The sequence below is a fragment of the Takifugu flavidus genome, chromosome 13 (assembly GCF_003711565.1).
Source record: "Takifugu flavidus isolate HTHZ2018 chromosome 13, ASM371156v2, whole genome shotgun sequence".
Taxonomy (NCBI): domain Eukaryota; kingdom Metazoa; phylum Chordata; class Actinopteri; order Tetraodontiformes; family Tetraodontidae; genus Takifugu; species Takifugu flavidus.
In genome coordinates, this window is record NC_079532.1 from 8,814,420 (window position 1) to 8,832,584 (window position 18,165).

Genomic DNA, 18,165 nt, shown 5'->3' on the forward strand with positions numbered 1-18,165 from the left:
GTTTTCACGAAACGGGGGGATCACCTTTCCTGATGCCCCATGTGGGAGCACACGGGGCATCTCTCAAACACACACTAACATCTCTCAATATCAGTATTTACAAAGTCTTAACGGTGGAATAAACATTTCATGGGAGGCAATTAACCTGTCCATTAGGTTAGAGCCTTGAATTATAACTAGAGCTTAGGCTGATTAAATCAATACTTGACTCTAATCAATACCTGATTCCACTCCTGATTGGATGCTGAAGCGTGGAGCTGCATCTCTGGGACAGTGACCCCTTCCTCGCAGCACCAACCGGAGCCCCCACCCTGACCTGCTGAGGGACGGGACAGACGACCCTGACAGCTGCAGAAGGAGGGCTGGGAAACAGGAGGGTCATTGTCAAAAGGCCTGATCAATATTTGAATTCATTAGACCCATCGATATCTCCTCATAATTACTGGGTTCTGTGGGGGGGGCAGGTGCTCTTCACTGACCTTACTGCGGGGGCCAATCTCCTCGCTTCTGTTCTCTCTCCTCATGCTACAGCTAAAGTCAGCCTAGCTGCTCCAGAAAGGCCTTAAAATAAATACACGTTGTCACGGTCCAACTTAAAATAAAAATAAAAATCTAGCTTTAAAAGCAGAGGATGGCGATGCTCCCTGATCCTAGTCATCCTATATACATATATACATCCTGAACAACTTGCTATGCTCTCTTCAAGACAATGTCCACAATCTCACATCGACATAAACAATAACTAAATAAAAACTCGAACATTCAAAACAGTTGAGTTGAATTTGGGTCATTGACGCTGGGTTACAGTGGCGGTTCCTCCTCTGGGCCCCTGGGGTCCTCGCACCCACCGTGCGTTAGGGTCTGCCGGCGTGCGCATGCGTACCAAAGCGCGGGGGCCGGGTCCCCCAGCAGAGCCCCCCCCCATCCCCGTGAGGCGCCGCTCCTGCGCTGGTGCGCACAGAAGAGATTCGGAGGATGTGCGAGCAGGACGCGTGAGCCAAGAATCCGGATAAATGGCCAAGTTTAAGATGAAAACCCGGAGCTTCCTGCCGCCTCTGTTCGTTTTGTTTCTTCCTCTATCGGGTAAGAGTCTCTTTCGGGTTGATTTTGTACCGTTGACTTTCGTTTAGAGATGCTCTGGTTTGCGGAGCGCTGAATCTCGGACGCGCAAAATGCGCCTTTAACTGCAGCGTTTCCTGTCGTTGTTGACTCCTGAAGCTGCTTATGAAGGCTGAGGCAGCTTCCTGACTTAGATCCACGCACTGAGATACTGATCCCAACTTTTCCCTCTCACGCTGGTCACCAAACCGGCTCCGTTATTTTCCAACTCTCTTTAATCGTCGTATATTTGTGACGTCATATTTACCTTAGGAACTCGAGTTTTAGTCAATTATTCTGCCAGCAAATCTCATCAGCGGTGTTTATTCCTTGCCAGACATAAAGTGTGACAGCTGTTGGTGTTGCTGTGTGTGTTGCTCAGCAGTTTGCTCTCCTCTCCAGGTGTTCTGTGTTTCAGCGAGTTGTCCTTCATCACAGAGCCCTCGGACCTCACCGTGCTACCAAAGGACCCTGCTGTGCTGGACTGCCAGGCCCACGGGCAGCCCCCGGTCACCATCAAGTGGCTGAAGAATGGAGTCCGGCTGGCAGAGAGCGAGCACACGCAGTTTCTGCCCAACGGCTCCTTGTTCATACCAAAGACAAAGCACACAGAGGAGGAATCAGACCAAGGGTTCTACCAGTGCCTCTCCCAGAACAAATACGGAGCTATCCTAAGCCAAAGATCCCACCTGACTATTGCACGTAAGTGTGGGCTGCTGTTCAGACTTTAGTGCACGCTTCGTGTACCCAGCATTGGGCAGGTTCATGGGTCATTGCCCTGAAGATGAAGCAGATGCAAAACCAGGGTTTTTTTAATTTTCTTGCTAGTTTTGGTGCTATTGGAGGTTGCAGACGTTTGGCTGTGGCAGTTCTGTTCAGGACAGCCCACAATCGCTCCATAAATCTCGTCCTCTGGGTCTCTTGTCCTTCCCAAAAAGTTAGAAACGAGCTTTTTACGCCAGTGTGATACCATTGTCTCTGCAGGCGGAGCGCTCTGCTACACAGAGGAATCTCTGAAAGGCCGTTCGGCTTTTAGCCTTTGTTTGGAGTAACCCTGACCGCCACCGAAGAAAAGGCTCCGTTTTCAGGGCATTTGTTTGTCCACATATCAGTGGACGGGACAGCTGTGCCTATTCAGGGGGCTGGTGGACTCTTTAATGGGTCTCGGGTTGTGATATCCCATCAGCGCTGCCATGGAAACAAGGGTGTTCTGTGATACTGAGGCTGAAAAAAGACTTTTGACCCCATAGTGTGCAGAGTATAACCAATAAAAATACATCATTATTTAAAATATCTACAACTTTTTAACATCTAGCTATGCTGCTGATGTTAGTAGATTAACCAGAATCCCCCCCCCCAACCCCCACCCCCCCACCCCACCCAAAAAAAACAACAGGTGAAAAGATAAAACAAATGTCAAGTTTGGCCGTCCGGCCTTTGTCAGAGAAAGGGTTAAAGGTTTTTTGGTCAGCTGTAGCCAGGCAGTGGAGGATGGGCCTCCTCCGTGCCCCCCCCTTCTGTCCAGAGGTCCTGGGGGTCAGGGGTCTGCAGGGTAAGGCTTTGTGATGTCACAGGCCCGCTCTGGCTGGGCTGTCCTGCTGTTCGCTCCCCCATCCCAGAATCCTCTTCACTTGATTATTGCCTCTGTTGCCCCGTCCCACAGAATAGTTGAGTTAGTTATAACGAGGAAAAGAGGTGATTTTTAGACTAAATTGTAAGGGGGGGGGCATTATGGAGGCTTGTTTCAATGCGCTGTGTCTTTCTCTGGAGCTCATTCACGAGAGCAACTTTAGCTTAAAGTGATGGACTGTGAGCAGCTTCTAATCCGTTTCACAGCATTTAGAGAAGGAAACAAACATTTATCCATCACCTTTGCTGGACCGTTGCAACAATATTTACACGGTCTTTCGTAGACTGACGGTAAACTTCCCAGTTTGGGCTAAAATTGAATGGAAGAGGGGGTAGATGCAAAATTTGACCTCTGTGGAGAAAGCTTTGTGCAGTTTGACCTCCACATTGATTTGTTCTTTCTAAAAGAGGTGTCCACATTAGAGGGCAGGTCTGTGCAGGTCCCACCCACCATCTAGACCACCAAACCCAGGACGAAGATCTGCCAGGTCCTCGCTGTCTGGTTAATATGCCCCGGTTCTCAAAGATGGAGGCAGGTGTCCAGGATGGTCCGAAGGCCTTTCAGAGGACCAATCCTGAACTCAAAATCCCAAATCCAAACAAACACACACGGCCGTCCTGGTTCCTGTTTAATACAAACAATGTGTAACATTGATATGAGATTAGGTCTGAAATTAAGGGATTGCACCTTAATGTGGACGTTCAGTGGGGGAATAGGGTATTGATTCCCTTTAACATGATATTGACTTCCTTCCTGTGAGGGATGCAGGGGAGAAGGGGGGGGTATCACCCTTGTGAACAAAGGTCATTGGTCAAATTTAGGAGATTTAGGAGGTGAGCGCAGATTTGTTGTTTTTGGGCACTGAAAATGTGACACATTGTAACTCAAAGCTGTTGGCCAAATGTGCCTAAATGTGCACGTTGAGGGTTATATGATCGAATTCATAGTGGCGCAGTGATAAATTTACACGTGCGCGTGAGTTCAGCAAAGTTGGGCCGCCCACTGCAACTTTGCCCATAATAGTTGGTCATCTGTAATCCCTCGGATGCAGAGCAAATGGATTACTTCTCATCTCCGGCGCAGCGCAGCATCGCTCATTGTCATTCTCCCATTGATCCATCGAGCGGAGCAGCTGCTCTCCGTTGCTCATCCGCACAAGAGCGACATCGCGGATCAATTCCTTTCACCGAGACACTTAACATCCATCAAACTCAGGGCTTAATATGCTAAGTGGCGTTGCATGCTAAAGGTAAAGAAACGACCTCTTGCTGAAACACGGCGCGGCGGCTGATGCTGGGTGGTTCTTGGCAGGTATCTCAGAGTTCGCGTTGCACCCGGTACCTGCGGCGGTGACTGAGGGCTCAGTGGCCAGATTCTCCTGCGTGGTCACCTCCAGCCCCCCAGCCACCATCACCTGGGAGCTCAACCAAAGCACATTACCGCTGCACACTGAAAGGTACCAGCACGTCGACCCCGGGAATGTCCGGACCGCCTCCACCCTCACCTTTTCTCTTCCCTGTTCTCAGGATAACTGTCCTGCCTAATGGAGTTCTCCAGATCCACAACGTCCAGCCAGAAGATGGCGGACGGTATCGATGTGTGGCGACTAACGCCGGTGGCCGTTTGAAGAGCAAAGAGGCGGCGCTGACTGTCAGACGCGGTACGGGCCCGCAGCCGTCACGTTAACCCAAGAAGGCCGCTTTTATTTTATTTCAACGCGCTCTTTTTTCCTGTGCAGGTCCGCACTATAAACCTCGCCAAAGACCCCGGATCATTGCTGGTCCTCAGAACGTCACGGCGTCTCTCCGCCAGACTGTGGTGCTGGAGTGCGTGGCCACGGGGAATCCCTCGCCCATCATCTCCTGGAGCCGAGCAGACAGCAAACCCATCGACGTGTACAACGCCAAAGTCCTGGGCAACGGAAACCTGGTCATCGCTGATGTCACTGCCAAGCACGGCGGGGTCTACCTCTGCCGGGCCACGACCCCTGGAACCCGCAACCACACGGTTGCCGCCGCCAACCTCACGGTTCAAGGTAGAGAACGTTCTCCAGCAGCTACCCAGCGTGGACCTCAGCCGCCTGCAGGTGTTAACCGCTGCCTGGGTTTGATGCCTTTCAGTGCCACCGTCCATCGTGGAGAAGCCTGAGAGCCAGACCCGCCCGAGAGCCGGCACCGCTCGCTTCATGTGCCAAGCTGAGGGGGCGCCGCCGCCACGCATCAGCTGGCTCAAGAATGGGGAAGAGGTTCACCTCAACGGCAGGATTAAGATGTACAGCAGGTACGTGGTCGTGTCGTAGGCGTGGCTGCTGAGAGCGTAACAACTAAGATCTTTTTTTAAACTTGTTCCGCAGTAAACTGGTGATAACTCAGATCATCCCCGAGGATGATGCCATCTATCAGTGCCTGGCGGAGAACCAACAAGGTTCTGTTCTGTCCTTGGCTCGCCTTATTGTCGTCATGTCGGAGGACAGGCCCAGCGCACCCAGAAACGTTCACGCCGAGACCATCTCCAGCTCCGCCATCTTACTGGCCTGGGAGAAGCCGCTTTACAACGCAGACAAAGTCATCGCCTACTCCATCCACTATATGAAAGCTGAAGGTGAGCACTGGTGTGAGGAGGAAGGTGTGAGCGGGTACGGATTGAGCCTCACGGTGAGCCCTCGTGTAGCCCGCTTCGCAGGGACGGCCATCTGGGGTTGCTGTCAAGGAGGTCTCAGAGAGGCAACTTCATTGGAATCAAAACAGGCTTAGGCAGCACATTGTCTGCTGGGACGCTGCAGTTAAAGGGCCAGTGCAGCTTTAAGTTTCACGGGCTTGCAAAGCAGGAGCCCAAGGAGATATTTAACCATTTCTTAGTTCATATCACATGTATATAAGTGAGGTTTGGCCTTATATTCTAACCTGCCTGATCCTTGCATGGCAGGTTTAAACAACGAAGAGTACCAGGTGGTTATTGGCAACGACACCACCAGCTATATCATCGATGACTTGGAATCTGCACGAAACTACAGCTTTTACATTGTGGCCTATATGCCAATGGGTGCCAGTCGCATGTCAGACCAAGTCACACAACACACTCTGGAGGACGGTAAGAACAGAGGCCGTTCAAATATTGCATATTTAAACCCAAATACGCGTATTTAAGTCACATCATGACCTTCATTTTCTCTCGCTCTGCTCGTTAGCAGCATTTTGAAACGAATACACAGTTTAGCTTTGAACTTGTCGGTCACTGTGCGCTACTTCCTCTTCTCCACAGTTCCCCTGAGAACCCCAGAGCTCAGTCTCACCAGTCACAGCTCGACGGATATCCAGGTAAACTGGCAGCCGCTGCCCGCCAAGGTGAGCCGCGGCCGCTTGTCCGCGTACAGGCTGTCCTATCGGACGGCGGCAGACAGCACGGTGGCCTCTGTGGAGATACCTCAGAACAGCACCCAACACCTGCTGGAGGGGCTGCAGCCCGACACCATCTACCTGCTCCGCATGGCCGCGGCCACACGTGCGGGTTGGTGTGAGCCTTCAGCGTGGACGTCACACCGGACGCCCAAGACCTCCAGCAGCAACGGTAAACAGAGAGGAGCCCACCGAGCTTTAGACTGCTCTTATCAATGCAAGCTAGCATGTTCTGTGTTGGGTTATAGCCCTTTTTAAGAAGCAACCAATGACTAAGTGGATCCCATGGTCCCGGACCTAAGCCCCGGCTTCTGGAGCCCTGTTTTTATTGTTATGTTTGGAATACCGGGAGGATCACTGGAGCTCATGCAGACTGGCCAGAGTTTGCTCTTGTAGCATTATCTCACAGTCTTTGTGTTGGTTACCCAGGAACCTTTGCCCTTCGCTGTCAGCGATGTTGGAGTGGTCTCAGTCACGGGTCATAAAGAGAGGGCCCCAGGCATCTATGTGGGGGAAAGAATAGCCTCTTTTCATGGCCTGGTGTGTTGGGGGAGGCGGTTTGTCCACCAAAGCTTTGAATTTAAAGTTGCAAAAGTTCACTTTTCAGACCATGTAACAGGCGTACTGGATGATAATTCCACTTTATTCTATAAAAACAATCTGCGTGGAGGCGCATGTTCTGCCAAATTCCTGCCTAAATTGCCCCTTCGTCACACTCACAATCCATCAGCCGCTCTTCCTTTTGTGTGCTGGGTGTCCCGCGGTTTTGTTGTTTTTATCTATTTCAAACATGCTCATGCACAGTGCTCGCTCTCTCGCCCCCAATAGTGCCTTCAGCTCCCATTCTTCAACTTGAGCCTCTTAACTGCACCTCCATTGTGGCCCGCTGGCAAACTTCCTCGGAATCTGCGGCTGTCCGGGGTTACCGGCTGTGCTACCACGAGGAGGGTCATCCAGAACAACCCACCATCCAGCTGCAGGCTCAGAACATCAGCTACACCATCAGTGGCCTCGGTACGTGATGCTTCCTCCCATCCGTGGGTCTCTGCTGTGCTCTGGTCACTGCCTTTCTACTCAAGTGGGTCTGGATTCACTCTTTATTTGCATTTTTGCCTTCTGTCCTGATCAATATGGCCGACCCCACTTGCCTAAGCAGCAGCCCTCTCCAGCCTGGCATGATTGCATGAGCCCAGCCTTCCAGAGTTAGAGGTCAGGGTCCAGATGGCCCTCCCACTACTATTTCTCATCCTGCTACTTGCATAATTACCCCTGGCTATTGTGTTGTCTTCAGGGCCAGACCTGCCCTTTAAGACCCGCGCCTCTACCCCCTTTCACTGGACAGCAGAGCACACAAATAAAGTCTCTTGGGACTGGCCAGAGCTGGAGCGGTCCGCTGACCTCTGGTCGTGGGACAGCAGTCCTGGGTCGGGACCTTGTGCTCGTCTGTGCTGTCCATGTAAATAACCTTTAACAGTCAACATGCTGAACTGGGCCTGATCGGACTTGCTGATAGCATCGTTTTATCTGGCAGCTTTTTGAGTCCGTCTTATACTTGAGTCATCAAGAACAGGAAATTGGAAATTCTAATCAGGTGTTCAGACTTTAAAGGTTTGCCACAACAACAAAGATCGACCCCTCAGAATGTTTCTGTCCGAGCTGCCGCCTTCATGGCTGTGATCTCGGCTGTGACGTCCTGTTCTGGAACCATATTTCTCTCCACCTTCCAAGTTTAAGGCCATGACAAAAGGCAAACGGGGAACAACGTGAATGGGGGAACAAAAGGGGCTCGGCTCCCACAGTCCCGCACCCAGATTCCTTGTGTTCTATCTTGGCCTGACCTGGTGACCTCAGTCAAACCCCTCCCCAGTCCCACGGGCGTAGGATCCCAGCAGCTGAACGCTGAGGCCCTGCCCCCACAACAGGCCTGGACAAACCGCCTGGACTGGTCAATACCCATAAGGCCATATAACCAAATGAGCCAGATTAGAATACTTCCCTGAAACAAGAAGCAATTGTAACAGTAATTTAGCTAAAGCCCAAACTTTAAAGCCCAGTTAAAATCAGAGTGAGAGATTCAGTTTCACCTGCTCCTCTGAATTTTACTGCCTGAATTTTACTGCTGATTCACATGTAGATCTTTTTTCTTAGCACGTTTCTTAGTAGCACGTGCTGGAATTAGCGTTTTAAGGTGGGTGTCAAAGAAATCCAAAAACAGCCGTTTCTACCACCTTTTTCATAGAAGTTACTGATCACCAGATTTCCAGGGCCCAGGGGCTCGATGATCTCTCTCATGCTCCTTACACATGACAACCGGTGATAAACGAGAGGCCGGGGCGACTCGGGAGGGGGGGCCACGCCTTGTCCGTGAATGGTGAATGGCCAGCAGTGACCTCTGCCCCCACTTCCTCACACACACACACACACCCTGGGAGCTAATTGTCACCTTGTCTGCCTTTTTGAAATAGGTCTTTTGGTCACTGTGGAGTTTTTTTAAGGGGTTTGCTTGGGCTAAGGAGTCATTTTTAATGGTATATTTGGCCCCAGCCTTTAGATTTAGCAAAGACCGACCAATCGTTTTTGTGTTTCAGACCCAAGGAGAAAATATCACGTCAAGATTTTGGCCGTCAGTCAGGCTGGAGAAGGGTACCAGGCAGACCAGACCGTCACTACTCCGGGGTGTCTCTGTGAGTACAACTACCGGCTCTTTATTTCAAATTTGATTCCAAAGAGAATTGCTTTTCCATTTTAATTATTTACACTTTGTGTTTGCGTCCCACAGCGGCCAGGGACCAACTGGCAGCATCTCCTCCACCTCCAGATCAACTGACCGTCTTAGCCAGCAACTCCACTGCAGTGACTCTGCGCTGGAACCCCCCGGCTTTAGCATCCAGGAAGTCCGTGCGCTACACGGTCCGGTGCACGCCCGTGGGCACCCGCAGCGCCGCCGCCATCCGCTACCTACAAGTGTAAGCTAAAAACTGAAGCTAACTGCGTAGCTCCATCCTGATTTAGGAATTTCTCCTGCAGCTAGTCTTGGGAATGTCCATAATGGAGGAATTTTGTTTCCACAGCACCACGCAGACTGCCCTGCTTCAAAATCTGGACCCAAACACTCGCTATGAGTTTGTGGTGCGCCTCCACGTGGACCAGATTTCAAGTCCTTGGAGCTCTGTAGTGTACCATCAGACACTACCAGCAGGTACTAAAACCATCAGGATCCATGAGTGTTTGTTTCTTATGTTCCTTTTTTAAGCATTTCCTGATATTTGGACTGGTTGCATCTGTTTACTGGACCCATTTCTCAAACCCAGAACACCCATGTTTGGTTCTGCTCGGCGCTCTGCTCTCCTGATCACGATGAAAGCTAACGGAACTGCTCGTGTCCACTGTAAATGTTTGCTAACAACGTTTCCGCGTGTGCAGCGCCACAGCAGCCGCCGACTGGAGTGCGCGTGACGCTGATCGAGGACGACACCGCCCTGGTGTCCTGGAGGGAGCCTGCAGAGCCCGACGTTGTGGTGACCCACTATACCATCCTGTACGCCTCTCAGAAAGCTTGGCTGGCTGGTAGATGGCAAATAATGCAAAGGGAGGGTGAGTGATTATAGTAACTATCTGCTCTCATTAATCACAAGTTATAGTTGCACTCGCAACCTCAACTTCTTGGCCTGCTTCCTCCTCCAGGCTCCCACACCATGGCTCTCCTGGAGAAGCTGGAGCCTGGCAGCGTCTACTTGGTGAAGATCTCTGCTGCTAACCGGGTCGGTGACGGCCCGTTCTCTCAGGTCGTGGAACTGGCACCCAAGCGGGGAAACACCCACCGCAGCAAGAACCCCAGACACTCCAGTCCTGATCCAGCAGGTACGATGGAGGAACCTGCTGGCGTCATCTCTTATCTGGATTTTCACATTTAGTGTTTCCAATCAGCACAGTCGAGGCCTCTCACACGTTGCTCGCTCTCTTCCAGGCTTCTCCGATGGCCTGTACCACATCGACCAGCGGTCCATGACCGGGATCGTCGTTGGCGTGTGCATCGCCCTGGCCTGTATCGTCATGTGTGCCTTGATCCTCATCAACAAGGGCAGACCCAGGTGCTGGCTATGACCACCCCAGTTGTGCTCAGTTTCAAGCTTTCGTCCTGCATTTCTCTGACATCTGTTGAATCCTTTTTTGGGCAGAAAATCCGCGGGTCACAAAGTCTTGGCTGTGGGAGCTGCTGAAGGTCCGGTTGGTCGGCCTCTGCCCAACGAACGCCTCCCGGAGACCATCGAGGCCCTGATGCCCATGATAAGCTCTCACTTCATAGACACAAAGGTGAGATAAGTGGTCGCTTGTGACCAGCTGAGCCAAATGGAAGCGGGTTTCTCACCTTTTCTCCTGTTTCAGGGGGGATCCAACAGCGCCGGTCCGGCCAGCAACAAGAACCAAAGCAAGAGTTGGCTTCTCTTTAAGAGGGACGTCGTGAATCCACCAGGAAGCCATGTAAGCATCCGACACCTCCTGCTCCGACATCTTCCATCCCTGCGTATTTTTTTTAATCCTAATTTCACTTGTGTCTCCAGGACGAGTGCAGAGCCAGCTTGTACGAACCCGGCAGAACCGTCCTGAGGTATGAAGAGCATTTCGGATCAGCTGCTATGCCGCCTCCATCCAAGGAGCTCTTTCCCTCGGAGAGCTCCCACAGCAGCGAGGGCAGCCAGGAGACGGCTGACTCGGGCCACTACTCCACCGAGGAGAGCAACGAGGAGATGAGCAGCCCTTCCTCCGGCCAGCGCTCCCGACCCCACTCCTTTGGCCCGGAGGACCCCGGCACTGAAGCGAAGCCGTCCTTCAAGGTGGAAAACGAAGCGATTCTGAGGCAGTCGTGCCGGCACGCCGCCCCCGAGGCTCCCCAGTCCCGACGCCCCTCAGAAAACTACGGCCTGACCCCCAACACACCCGACGGCGCTGACTCCTAGGAGTGGGATTATCTCCCAGGACCAAGGGGATGGAAAGGCAGCTGCTATGATGACGGACGGATGCTTCGGATCTACCTCAGGACTTTGTGCGCGTGAACGTCACAGCATTTATTTTCCGTTCTTTAAAAAAAACACCTACCTGTTTGTGTTTGGCGAGGCTGTCCTGAACCAAAGCTCACCCATGATGAATGTCAAGAAGAATGTTAGAAAGTGCTGTCACACAGTTTTATATATATTTAACGACTTCCTGCTGGAGCCGAGGGTGTGGACTGGAACCCTGTGACTTACCTACCTCCGTCTTCGGTTGCTGTACATAAATTTGACGTGCGCCTTCTCGCGGTGCGGAACGTTCTCAGATGGGACGGAGCTGAAACGCCGCTCGCCTCGTCTGCCGGCGCTTCACTTTCTGGCCTTTACCTCAGTTGTTTTTCTCTTCAGTTTTCGCAGTTGTGAAGGAGTTTTTGGCTTCACGCGGTCTGAATGATGCGTGTGGTGAGAATAACAAGTGCATTAGGTGCTGTCAAATGGTGCGGGCGTTACCAAAAACACACCATTTGCCCTTTTGAGTGCACTCAGACTCAAAGCTTTAACATGGCCTTAACGTTGAAAGGGCTTTGCTTTTGGAAGAGGAGACCCAAAGATGTGGAAAATTTTACCCAAAGAGTGTTTGAGAATACAAAGATATTATAAAGCAGCCAAAAATATATGAGGGGGTGCTTGCCAAAAAAAAAAAAATCTTTCCAATGATGTACATTTTCCTTAGAATGATGCTTTACTTGGTGTAAATGTCCTTGACGCTTTATTCTGGTGAAAGCTTTAGCACAAGTCCCTCCCGCTTGTGTTCCGTTTGCCTTCTACATCGCTGCTAAATGCTGCAGCGACACCGATGCTATTATCCAAAGAGTTGTCTTCTTCCTCGCGTGGGTTCATCCAGCTGAACCATGGCATTATGGCCTGGAGATGATGGACACCAAAGATCGGTTTCATGAGGAAGAATTCTTTCTCTCTCCATTGTATTTTCTGTCCAGGTGTGACAGTGAAGGATTCTGACTATCAAAAAGGAAACCCTGTATGAGAAGAGCAACATAATCAGTTTTATACCTTTGACATAGAAATAACCTTAACCAAAGAAACTTGAAGTCTCTGTTGTTTAGTGGTTTTCTTTGGTTTTCATTCGCATTATTTGCATCCAAATGTCACATGATTTCCAGTTGTTTTGGTAGCTAGAAAGCTCATTTGTTTAAGGCTCAAGCGGTCAAAGTGATTTGTTGTTTTGTTTTATCACAGTATGAATTTTCATCAGATCTGTTTCATTTTCAAGGAACTTTTTAGCCTCTTGTGAACGAAAATGTTTCCCCACCTTAATGTGACCTTTGATATAAGTTCAACATTGTCCTGTGTAATTCATTGCTATAAAAAGGTTATTTTGATGGTTGCAATTAATTGTGCCCATTTAACTGTAACTCAGGTGCCAAATGTAGATTTAGAGTATAGAATTAACTGTTATTATTTAAATTATGGTTTTCTGATATTTTTGCTTTAACAAAACCACTTCTTTTAAGCCAAAGTGTGCAACAGAAGAAATTATTTTATGAGTTGAAATGTTGCACCAGATGTTTTTATACTCAAGATGTTCAACAACAACTAGATAATAAAATTGTTCCTGGAAAAAGAACTTTATATAACAAAGTTTGTTAAGATAACAAGTTATAAAAAGGGGCATATATACAACATTGGTTTTGAGAGAATTCATCAAATTTAACTTCCATTGGAATGATTTAGTGATCCTGCATTGAAATTAAAGTAAGTTACAATTATTTCTGACTATCTGAAATGGGTTAAAATAAATACGGTGTGATTTTCGGTAATTTAAAATAAAAATATCACCCTTTAAATAATATTCAGTCAGCAAACGCTGAAATAAACGCAAACTCGGACATTATAGCATTAAAAAGTAGTAGTAGTACGAAGAAATTCCGAGTGTTTAAAAGGTGTCCAGAAGGGGGCAGCAAAGCGCCGCCAGGCCCCCCGGACAGCAGAGTCGATGACGCAGGTGTCCAGAAGGGGGCAGCAAAGCGCCGCCAGGCTCCCCAGACAGCAGAGTCGATGACGCAGGTGTCCAGAAGGGGGCAGCAAAGCGCCGCCAGGCTCCCCGGACAGCAGAGTCGATGATGCAGAAGAAGAAGCGGGGAGGCGGCCTTGTTTTCGTCATCCGTGGCAGGCAGCGTCGTTGCCGTGGAAAATGCGCATCGAAAAGTGTTATTTCTGCTCGGGACCTGTTTATCCCGGCCATGGAGCAATGTTTGTAAGGAACGACTGTAAGGTACGATGCCTCCTTTGTGTTTGCATTTATGTGTAAATATAAGAGAAGCTCACAATTGAGCGTTTTCTGTTCCCTGGCTAGCTGAGTTAGCTGGAAAACATGCTGTGGTCACTCACGTGGGACGAGGTTTAAATAGCGAAGACACAGAAAATAGTCGATGTTGAATAAAAATTTGCATCACTGTTGGTTAAAAGAGGCGAAACTTCGTGTCATTGCTGCCTTTTTACTTAATAAAAGAAGCAAGTAATTATAAGTCACCGTTGTCTGACGGGAAATGGCGCCACCTACAGACGCGAGTAAAAGCGTGAAGCTGGAATTATTGCAGGAATTTGGCCTAAAATTACATTGTTATTCAAAATTATGACACGACAAACTTAATTGATGCATACAGGTGTTGCCTTGCATCAGAAACTACTCATATTGATAAAAAATACTCATAAAAATCACATTTTTACCGTTAGAATGTTTGATGCATTGTCACCTTTTAAAGTTTATTACATTTTTGTGTCTCTACTTATGTTTGAAAATTTAGACATTCAGATTCTGCAGATCAAAATGTGTCAAAAACTTCAAGAAGAAGCGAAATCCAAGAAAAACCAGATGGACCAAAGCTTTTAGAAAGGCATCAGGAAAGGAGCTGACAGTGGTGAGCTGAGACTACAGATCTGCCTTTGCACACACATTTGTTGGGTTTGCTCATCTAACACTGTCTTCTTTTCCAGGATAACTCTTTTGAGTTTGAGAAACGCAGAAACGCGCCTGTTAAATATAACAGGAATCTCTGGGAAAAGACAGGTAATGTTTCCATGACGTTTTAGCTGATATGCTGTCACTTGGCTTTTTTACTGAAGTGTCTTGATTTTTACAGTTGAAGCGATGAAGCGGGTAGAAGAAATCAAACAGAAACGACAAGCCAGATTTATTATGAACAGGTGAGCAACATCTTTCATTTTCTTGTATTTTGTCTATTATCTTTTATTTTTTTACATTACCTCATAACACAGTTGATGTTTATGTCTCCTTTGCATCTATTCATTTTTTTCCTAAATTAATTTATAGATTAAAGAAGGGCAAGCAGTTAGAAAAAGAAGAAGCCATCACCGAAGTGAAGAAAAATATTCACCTTATCAAAGCGCCACATGCAGGTAAAAAAAATTGGAGGTTCTAAATAGCAAAAGAATATCAAAAAAATTCATGGAATGATTTCAGCAGTGTGGTCATGTTTCTTTATTATTATTTTTTTTTTACAGGAAAATCCAAACAGATGGAAGCAAAGATGGTGCAAAAGCTACAAGAAGACGTCAACATGGAGGATGACAACTGATCCAGAATTCAACTTCACAGCATTTAGTTTTGAAACCGTATAAATTTTTGACCGAACATGTACAACTTACAGAAATTAAACACTTACCTGCCTTTTATGTTGTTTGTGGGTGGTTGTTGGACTACACAGAATCCGACAATATGCGAGTCAAAAAATAAACACTTTGAAAATTGCTTTTATTTGCAGTATTTATAAAAAAAAAAAAGGGTTTAATTTTGCATCTGATCTATCATCTGTGGTCAAAACTAACCCAGATTTAAATGTAAATCTCTCAATCTTTTATACCGTAAATTCTGGACTACAGAGCGCACCTGATTTTAAGCCGCAGGTATCCCGTGTAGTAATATGAAAAATTAGATCGAAAACATTAAGTACCGGTATATGTTTTTATTACCGTAAGAGACGAGTGACAGGTAAGAAACAACAGCCACTCTTTTCACATGTATGTTTATACAGAGACCCTAAATCCAATTTTTATCACGTCAGGATTTTTTAACTTTTCCTTTAATTTAATCCGCTTAGCAACATAAACAAATATATTGTACCGGTAAATGCTTTTTTTCTAACAGTGTCTGTAATGCAGCTACCTTGAAATATACGTTTGTATCAGCTACACACAAATTACGTTGTTTACGCTTTTTTACTCAAACAATGAACAATCTAAAACACCCCGATGGCCCACCTCTAAGATCTTCTAAAATCTTTTAACTTAAAAGTCGCATCATATGCTTTTCTTCTAGTATTTTCCATGTTGATGACGGTTAGTAAAAATGACTGATTCAACTGTATAAAGTGTAGAAAAAGTAGCGGTTTATAGTCCGGAATTTACGGTAGTTTACTTTTGACACGTGATCGATCGGGGCTTTTAAACTGCGCCATCTACTTTTCTGGCATCGATTCACTGGCCTGTTGCTGGACAGGCTCCGGTCTTCGCCCGCCTCCGAGCTGCTAGTAGCGTCCTGACATCTCCCACAAGAGCTGGTTGAACGGTTTCATCCAGGTTTCGAGCAGTGCAGGGGTTTGGTGCAGCCATGTCCGAGGAGATTGAAGGAACCGTGACTACTGACGAGCAGCAGGTAAACTGTAACACTGCGGTGCAGCCTTGAAATGGAATCTTTCCTTTTAAAACCGATTAGCGTACCGCTGGTTAGCATGAGCTAGCATGCTACTCTTTGACAAATGATGTAAGTACAATAAAATTAGCATGCTACGTATCACACAAGAATCAGAAACAAGCCTATTGGTGAAAGAAGAGCAATTACTCCCTGGAAGAATATTTAACTTTGATAACTTGGCTAGCAAACAAAGCTGTTGGATGTCATGATTAATGCTAATGGAAATACTAGTCAAGAGTTTCCCCTCATGGCGGCGCTTAACATATCGTGCATCACACAATAAGCACGTTAAATATTGCTGCTATAGGAATAGAACTTTAGTCGCCGTTTGTTTTGCCTACTTGAAGCTTGAAATGCTGCAGCGAGACGGCGTTTTTTAACACGATACATCGTTGTTTTAAAGGAACTGGATGATAAAGTCATCAGTCCAGAGAAAGCGGAGGAGGCCAAGTTGAAGGCCAGGTATCCTAACCTTGGGACGAAGCCTGGAGGTTCAGACCTTCTCAGGAAAAGACTCCAGAAGGGGGTATAATTCAGCTGGAATGGCCCCTGTTGACCATACCTGACTTGCACTATTCTCACTTTATATCTTTTAACCTTTTCCAGCCAAAATACTTTGACTCTGGGGACTACAACATGGCCAAAGCAAAAATGAAGAACAAACAGTTGCCCTCAGCCCCGTCGGAGAAGACGGAGATCACCGGTGGCCACATCCCAACACCTCAGGACCTGCCCCAGCGAAAGACTTCAATTGTGACCAGCAAACTTGCTGGTTAATGGTTTTATTGTTTTGTTGTCATTCCACCCTTCACTTCTTATCTTCCTGCTGTTTATGTGTTTATATTCTACCTTTTGTATATATTTATCCATTTGGAAGAAGCTATGTACTACATCAAAACCTCGAATAAAATGCCACTATCAGACCTGCATTGCTAAATTTAAACACAAGAGTGGTTGCTAAAAGGTTTCTCATCAACCGAATGTTGAAATAATTCTACTCCGACACCAAATATCATCACAAATTGGTGTTTTCCCAGTGTCTGATTATCTTTCCCTTAAGGAAAAATGCTTCATGCAAATTGGTTGAGCTGAAGAGTGATCGCATGACCACAAAGAACTTGTTAGTCCACGTTCTTATTATTATTATTTTTTAAAAGATACAAATGGAGCAGATGTCATTGCTGTATCTGTGATCTTGATGCATGATTTGCCTTCACTATTGAAACTATTTAGCCACCCAGTACAAGGCAGGTTCTACACTAAATATTCCCGTTTTCCCTAACCCTTCCTTGTGGATCCATTGCCTTTTGCTCGTACCTTGAAGCGGATCGATCGGGCCGCACGCTCATTGTCGCCATTTGCATTTTAATTTCGATGACATCGGTTTGGTTCCACATGACTCGCTGCTGGTCTCCATTTCATCCGGACCGTATAAATGGCCTTAAGAGAAACTTTTTGAGCAATATTTGCTCCCTTGGTGAGCGTAGTTGTGAGTTTTTTGACTGAGTTGTCTGTTGCTGTCTGACTGGAATCACAGGATTTTATGGAATGAATAATCCCCTGACTTGTGTGCATGTGCATTTACTGTTTAGTCACAGAGTGCCATTTGTTTTTGTAAATAAAATAGTTTTGCATAATACCTAATAAGTAGATGGTAAATTTCATTTCTCCCCATTTTCTTGATTCTAAATGATCATTTATGCATGCGCAGTTTCAAATTTTGGCGCTCTGTTGGGACTGGACTGAGAAGCAGAGGGTTCTCGGTTCCAGCCCCAATGCAGACAACACACAGAAGGTGCCAGAAAACCTGCCGAGGTACCCTTGAGCAAGGTACCAAACCCACAAATGTGCACCTGCCTCCACCCTTTGTGACCCTGAGAGGGATAAAGCGGTTCGGAAGAAAAGGCGAGTTTCAAATTGTGTCCATGTCCTCTCATATTAAATATCTGTTTCTGGACATTTTTTAACCCACAAAATGTGTCACAACTGTAGAACTCACTATTGTCATAACTAACCTGACATAGAATTTTTAAAAATCACTTAACACTATCTAAGCAAGATAAAGTTTGAATTTTTTTTTAGGTACTTGAAGGTTGAGCAAGAGTGAAAAATATAATAAAAGTCCTAAGTGAGCTAATTTAGTGGGATATTTATTAAACATTTGTTCGACATCTGATTTTGTGTTTGTAGGTTTAAGAGAATGCTTGCAGATTAGATTAAAATATATCTTATTTTGAAGACCGGATGTACCCAACGTCTCAGACAGCATTTCCGGTTTTACAATTACCGTAAAGTTCATAATTAAGGTGCGCTCCAAACGCG

General features: G+C 47.1%; 3 protein-coding genes across 3 annotated transcripts; all 3 read left to right on the forward strand.

Moving 5' to 3' along the window:
- Positions 1–993: 993 nt before the first annotated feature.
- On the forward strand, positions 994–12,520 carry LOC130536286 (protogenin B-like). The gene is made up of 19 exons (XM_057052129.1): positions 994–1,083; positions 1,501–1,800; positions 4,040–4,184; positions 4,255–4,388; positions 4,467–4,763; positions 4,849–5,008; positions 5,082–5,329; positions 5,654–5,818; positions 5,990–6,295; positions 6,952–7,137; positions 8,712–8,807; positions 8,903–9,089; positions 9,195–9,322; positions 9,547–9,717; positions 9,808–9,984; positions 10,091–10,214; positions 10,302–10,437; positions 10,510–10,605; positions 10,686–12,520. Exons 1-19 carry the CDS (start codon positions 1,014–1,016, stop codon positions 11,079–11,081), a joined length of 3,522 nt encoding a protein of 1,173 aa, XP_056908109.1. The 5' UTR covers positions 994–1,013; the 3' UTR covers positions 11,082–12,520.
- A 699-nt stretch (positions 12,521–13,219) lies between these two features.
- On the forward strand, positions 13,220–14,901 carry rsl24d1 (ribosomal L24 domain containing 1). The gene is made up of 6 exons (XM_057052130.1): positions 13,220–13,404; positions 13,937–14,050; positions 14,127–14,199; positions 14,273–14,336; positions 14,464–14,549; positions 14,655–14,901. Exons 1-6 carry the CDS (start codon positions 13,324–13,326, stop codon positions 14,726–14,728), a joined length of 492 nt encoding a protein of 163 aa, XP_056908110.1. The 5' UTR covers positions 13,220–13,323; the 3' UTR covers positions 14,729–14,901.
- A 705-nt stretch (positions 14,902–15,606) lies between these two features.
- On the forward strand, positions 15,607–16,766 carry arpp19b (cAMP-regulated phosphoprotein 19b). The gene is made up of 3 exons (XM_057052132.1): positions 15,607–15,804; positions 16,247–16,369; positions 16,450–16,766. Exons 1-3 carry the CDS (start codon positions 15,760–15,762, stop codon positions 16,618–16,620), a joined length of 339 nt encoding a protein of 112 aa, XP_056908112.1. The 5' UTR covers positions 15,607–15,759; the 3' UTR covers positions 16,621–16,766.
- Positions 16,767–18,165: the final 1,399 nt, after the last annotated feature.

Excerpts from the sequence above, each read along its gene's own strand:
- LOC130536286 (XM_057052129.1), top strand. The coding sequence starts at position 1,014 with ATGGCCAAGTTTAAGATGAAAACCCGGAGCTTCCTGCCGCCTCTGTTC. Across the intron at positions 1,084-1,500 it reads TTTGTTTCTTCCTCTATCGG|GTGTTCTGTGTTTCAGCGAG; the intron begins GTAAGAGTCTCT and ends TCTCCTCTCCAG. Across the intron at positions 5,009-5,081 it reads AGGATTAAGATGTACAGCAG|TAAACTGGTGATAACTCAGA; the intron begins GTACGTGGTCGT and ends CTTGTTCCGCAG.
- rsl24d1 (XM_057052130.1), top strand. The coding sequence starts at position 13,324 with ATGCGCATCGAAAAGTGTTATTTCTGCTCGGGACCTGTTTATCCCGGC. Across the intron at positions 13,405-13,936 it reads TTGTAAGGAACGACTGTAAG|ACATTCAGATTCTGCAGATC; the intron begins GTACGATGCCTC and ends TTGAAAATTTAG. Across the intron at positions 14,337-14,463 it reads GCCAGATTTATTATGAACAG|ATTAAAGAAGGGCAAGCAGT; the intron begins GTGAGCAACATC and ends ATTAATTTATAG.
- arpp19b (XM_057052132.1), top strand. The coding sequence starts at position 15,760 with ATGTCCGAGGAGATTGAAGGAACCGTGACTACTGACGAGCAGCAG. Across the intron at positions 15,805-16,246 it reads TGACTACTGACGAGCAGCAG|GAACTGGATGATAAAGTCAT; the intron begins GTAAACTGTAAC and ends GTTGTTTTAAAG. Across the intron at positions 16,370-16,449 it reads GGAAAAGACTCCAGAAGGGG|CCAAAATACTTTGACTCTGG; the intron begins GTATAATTCAGC and ends AACCTTTTCCAG.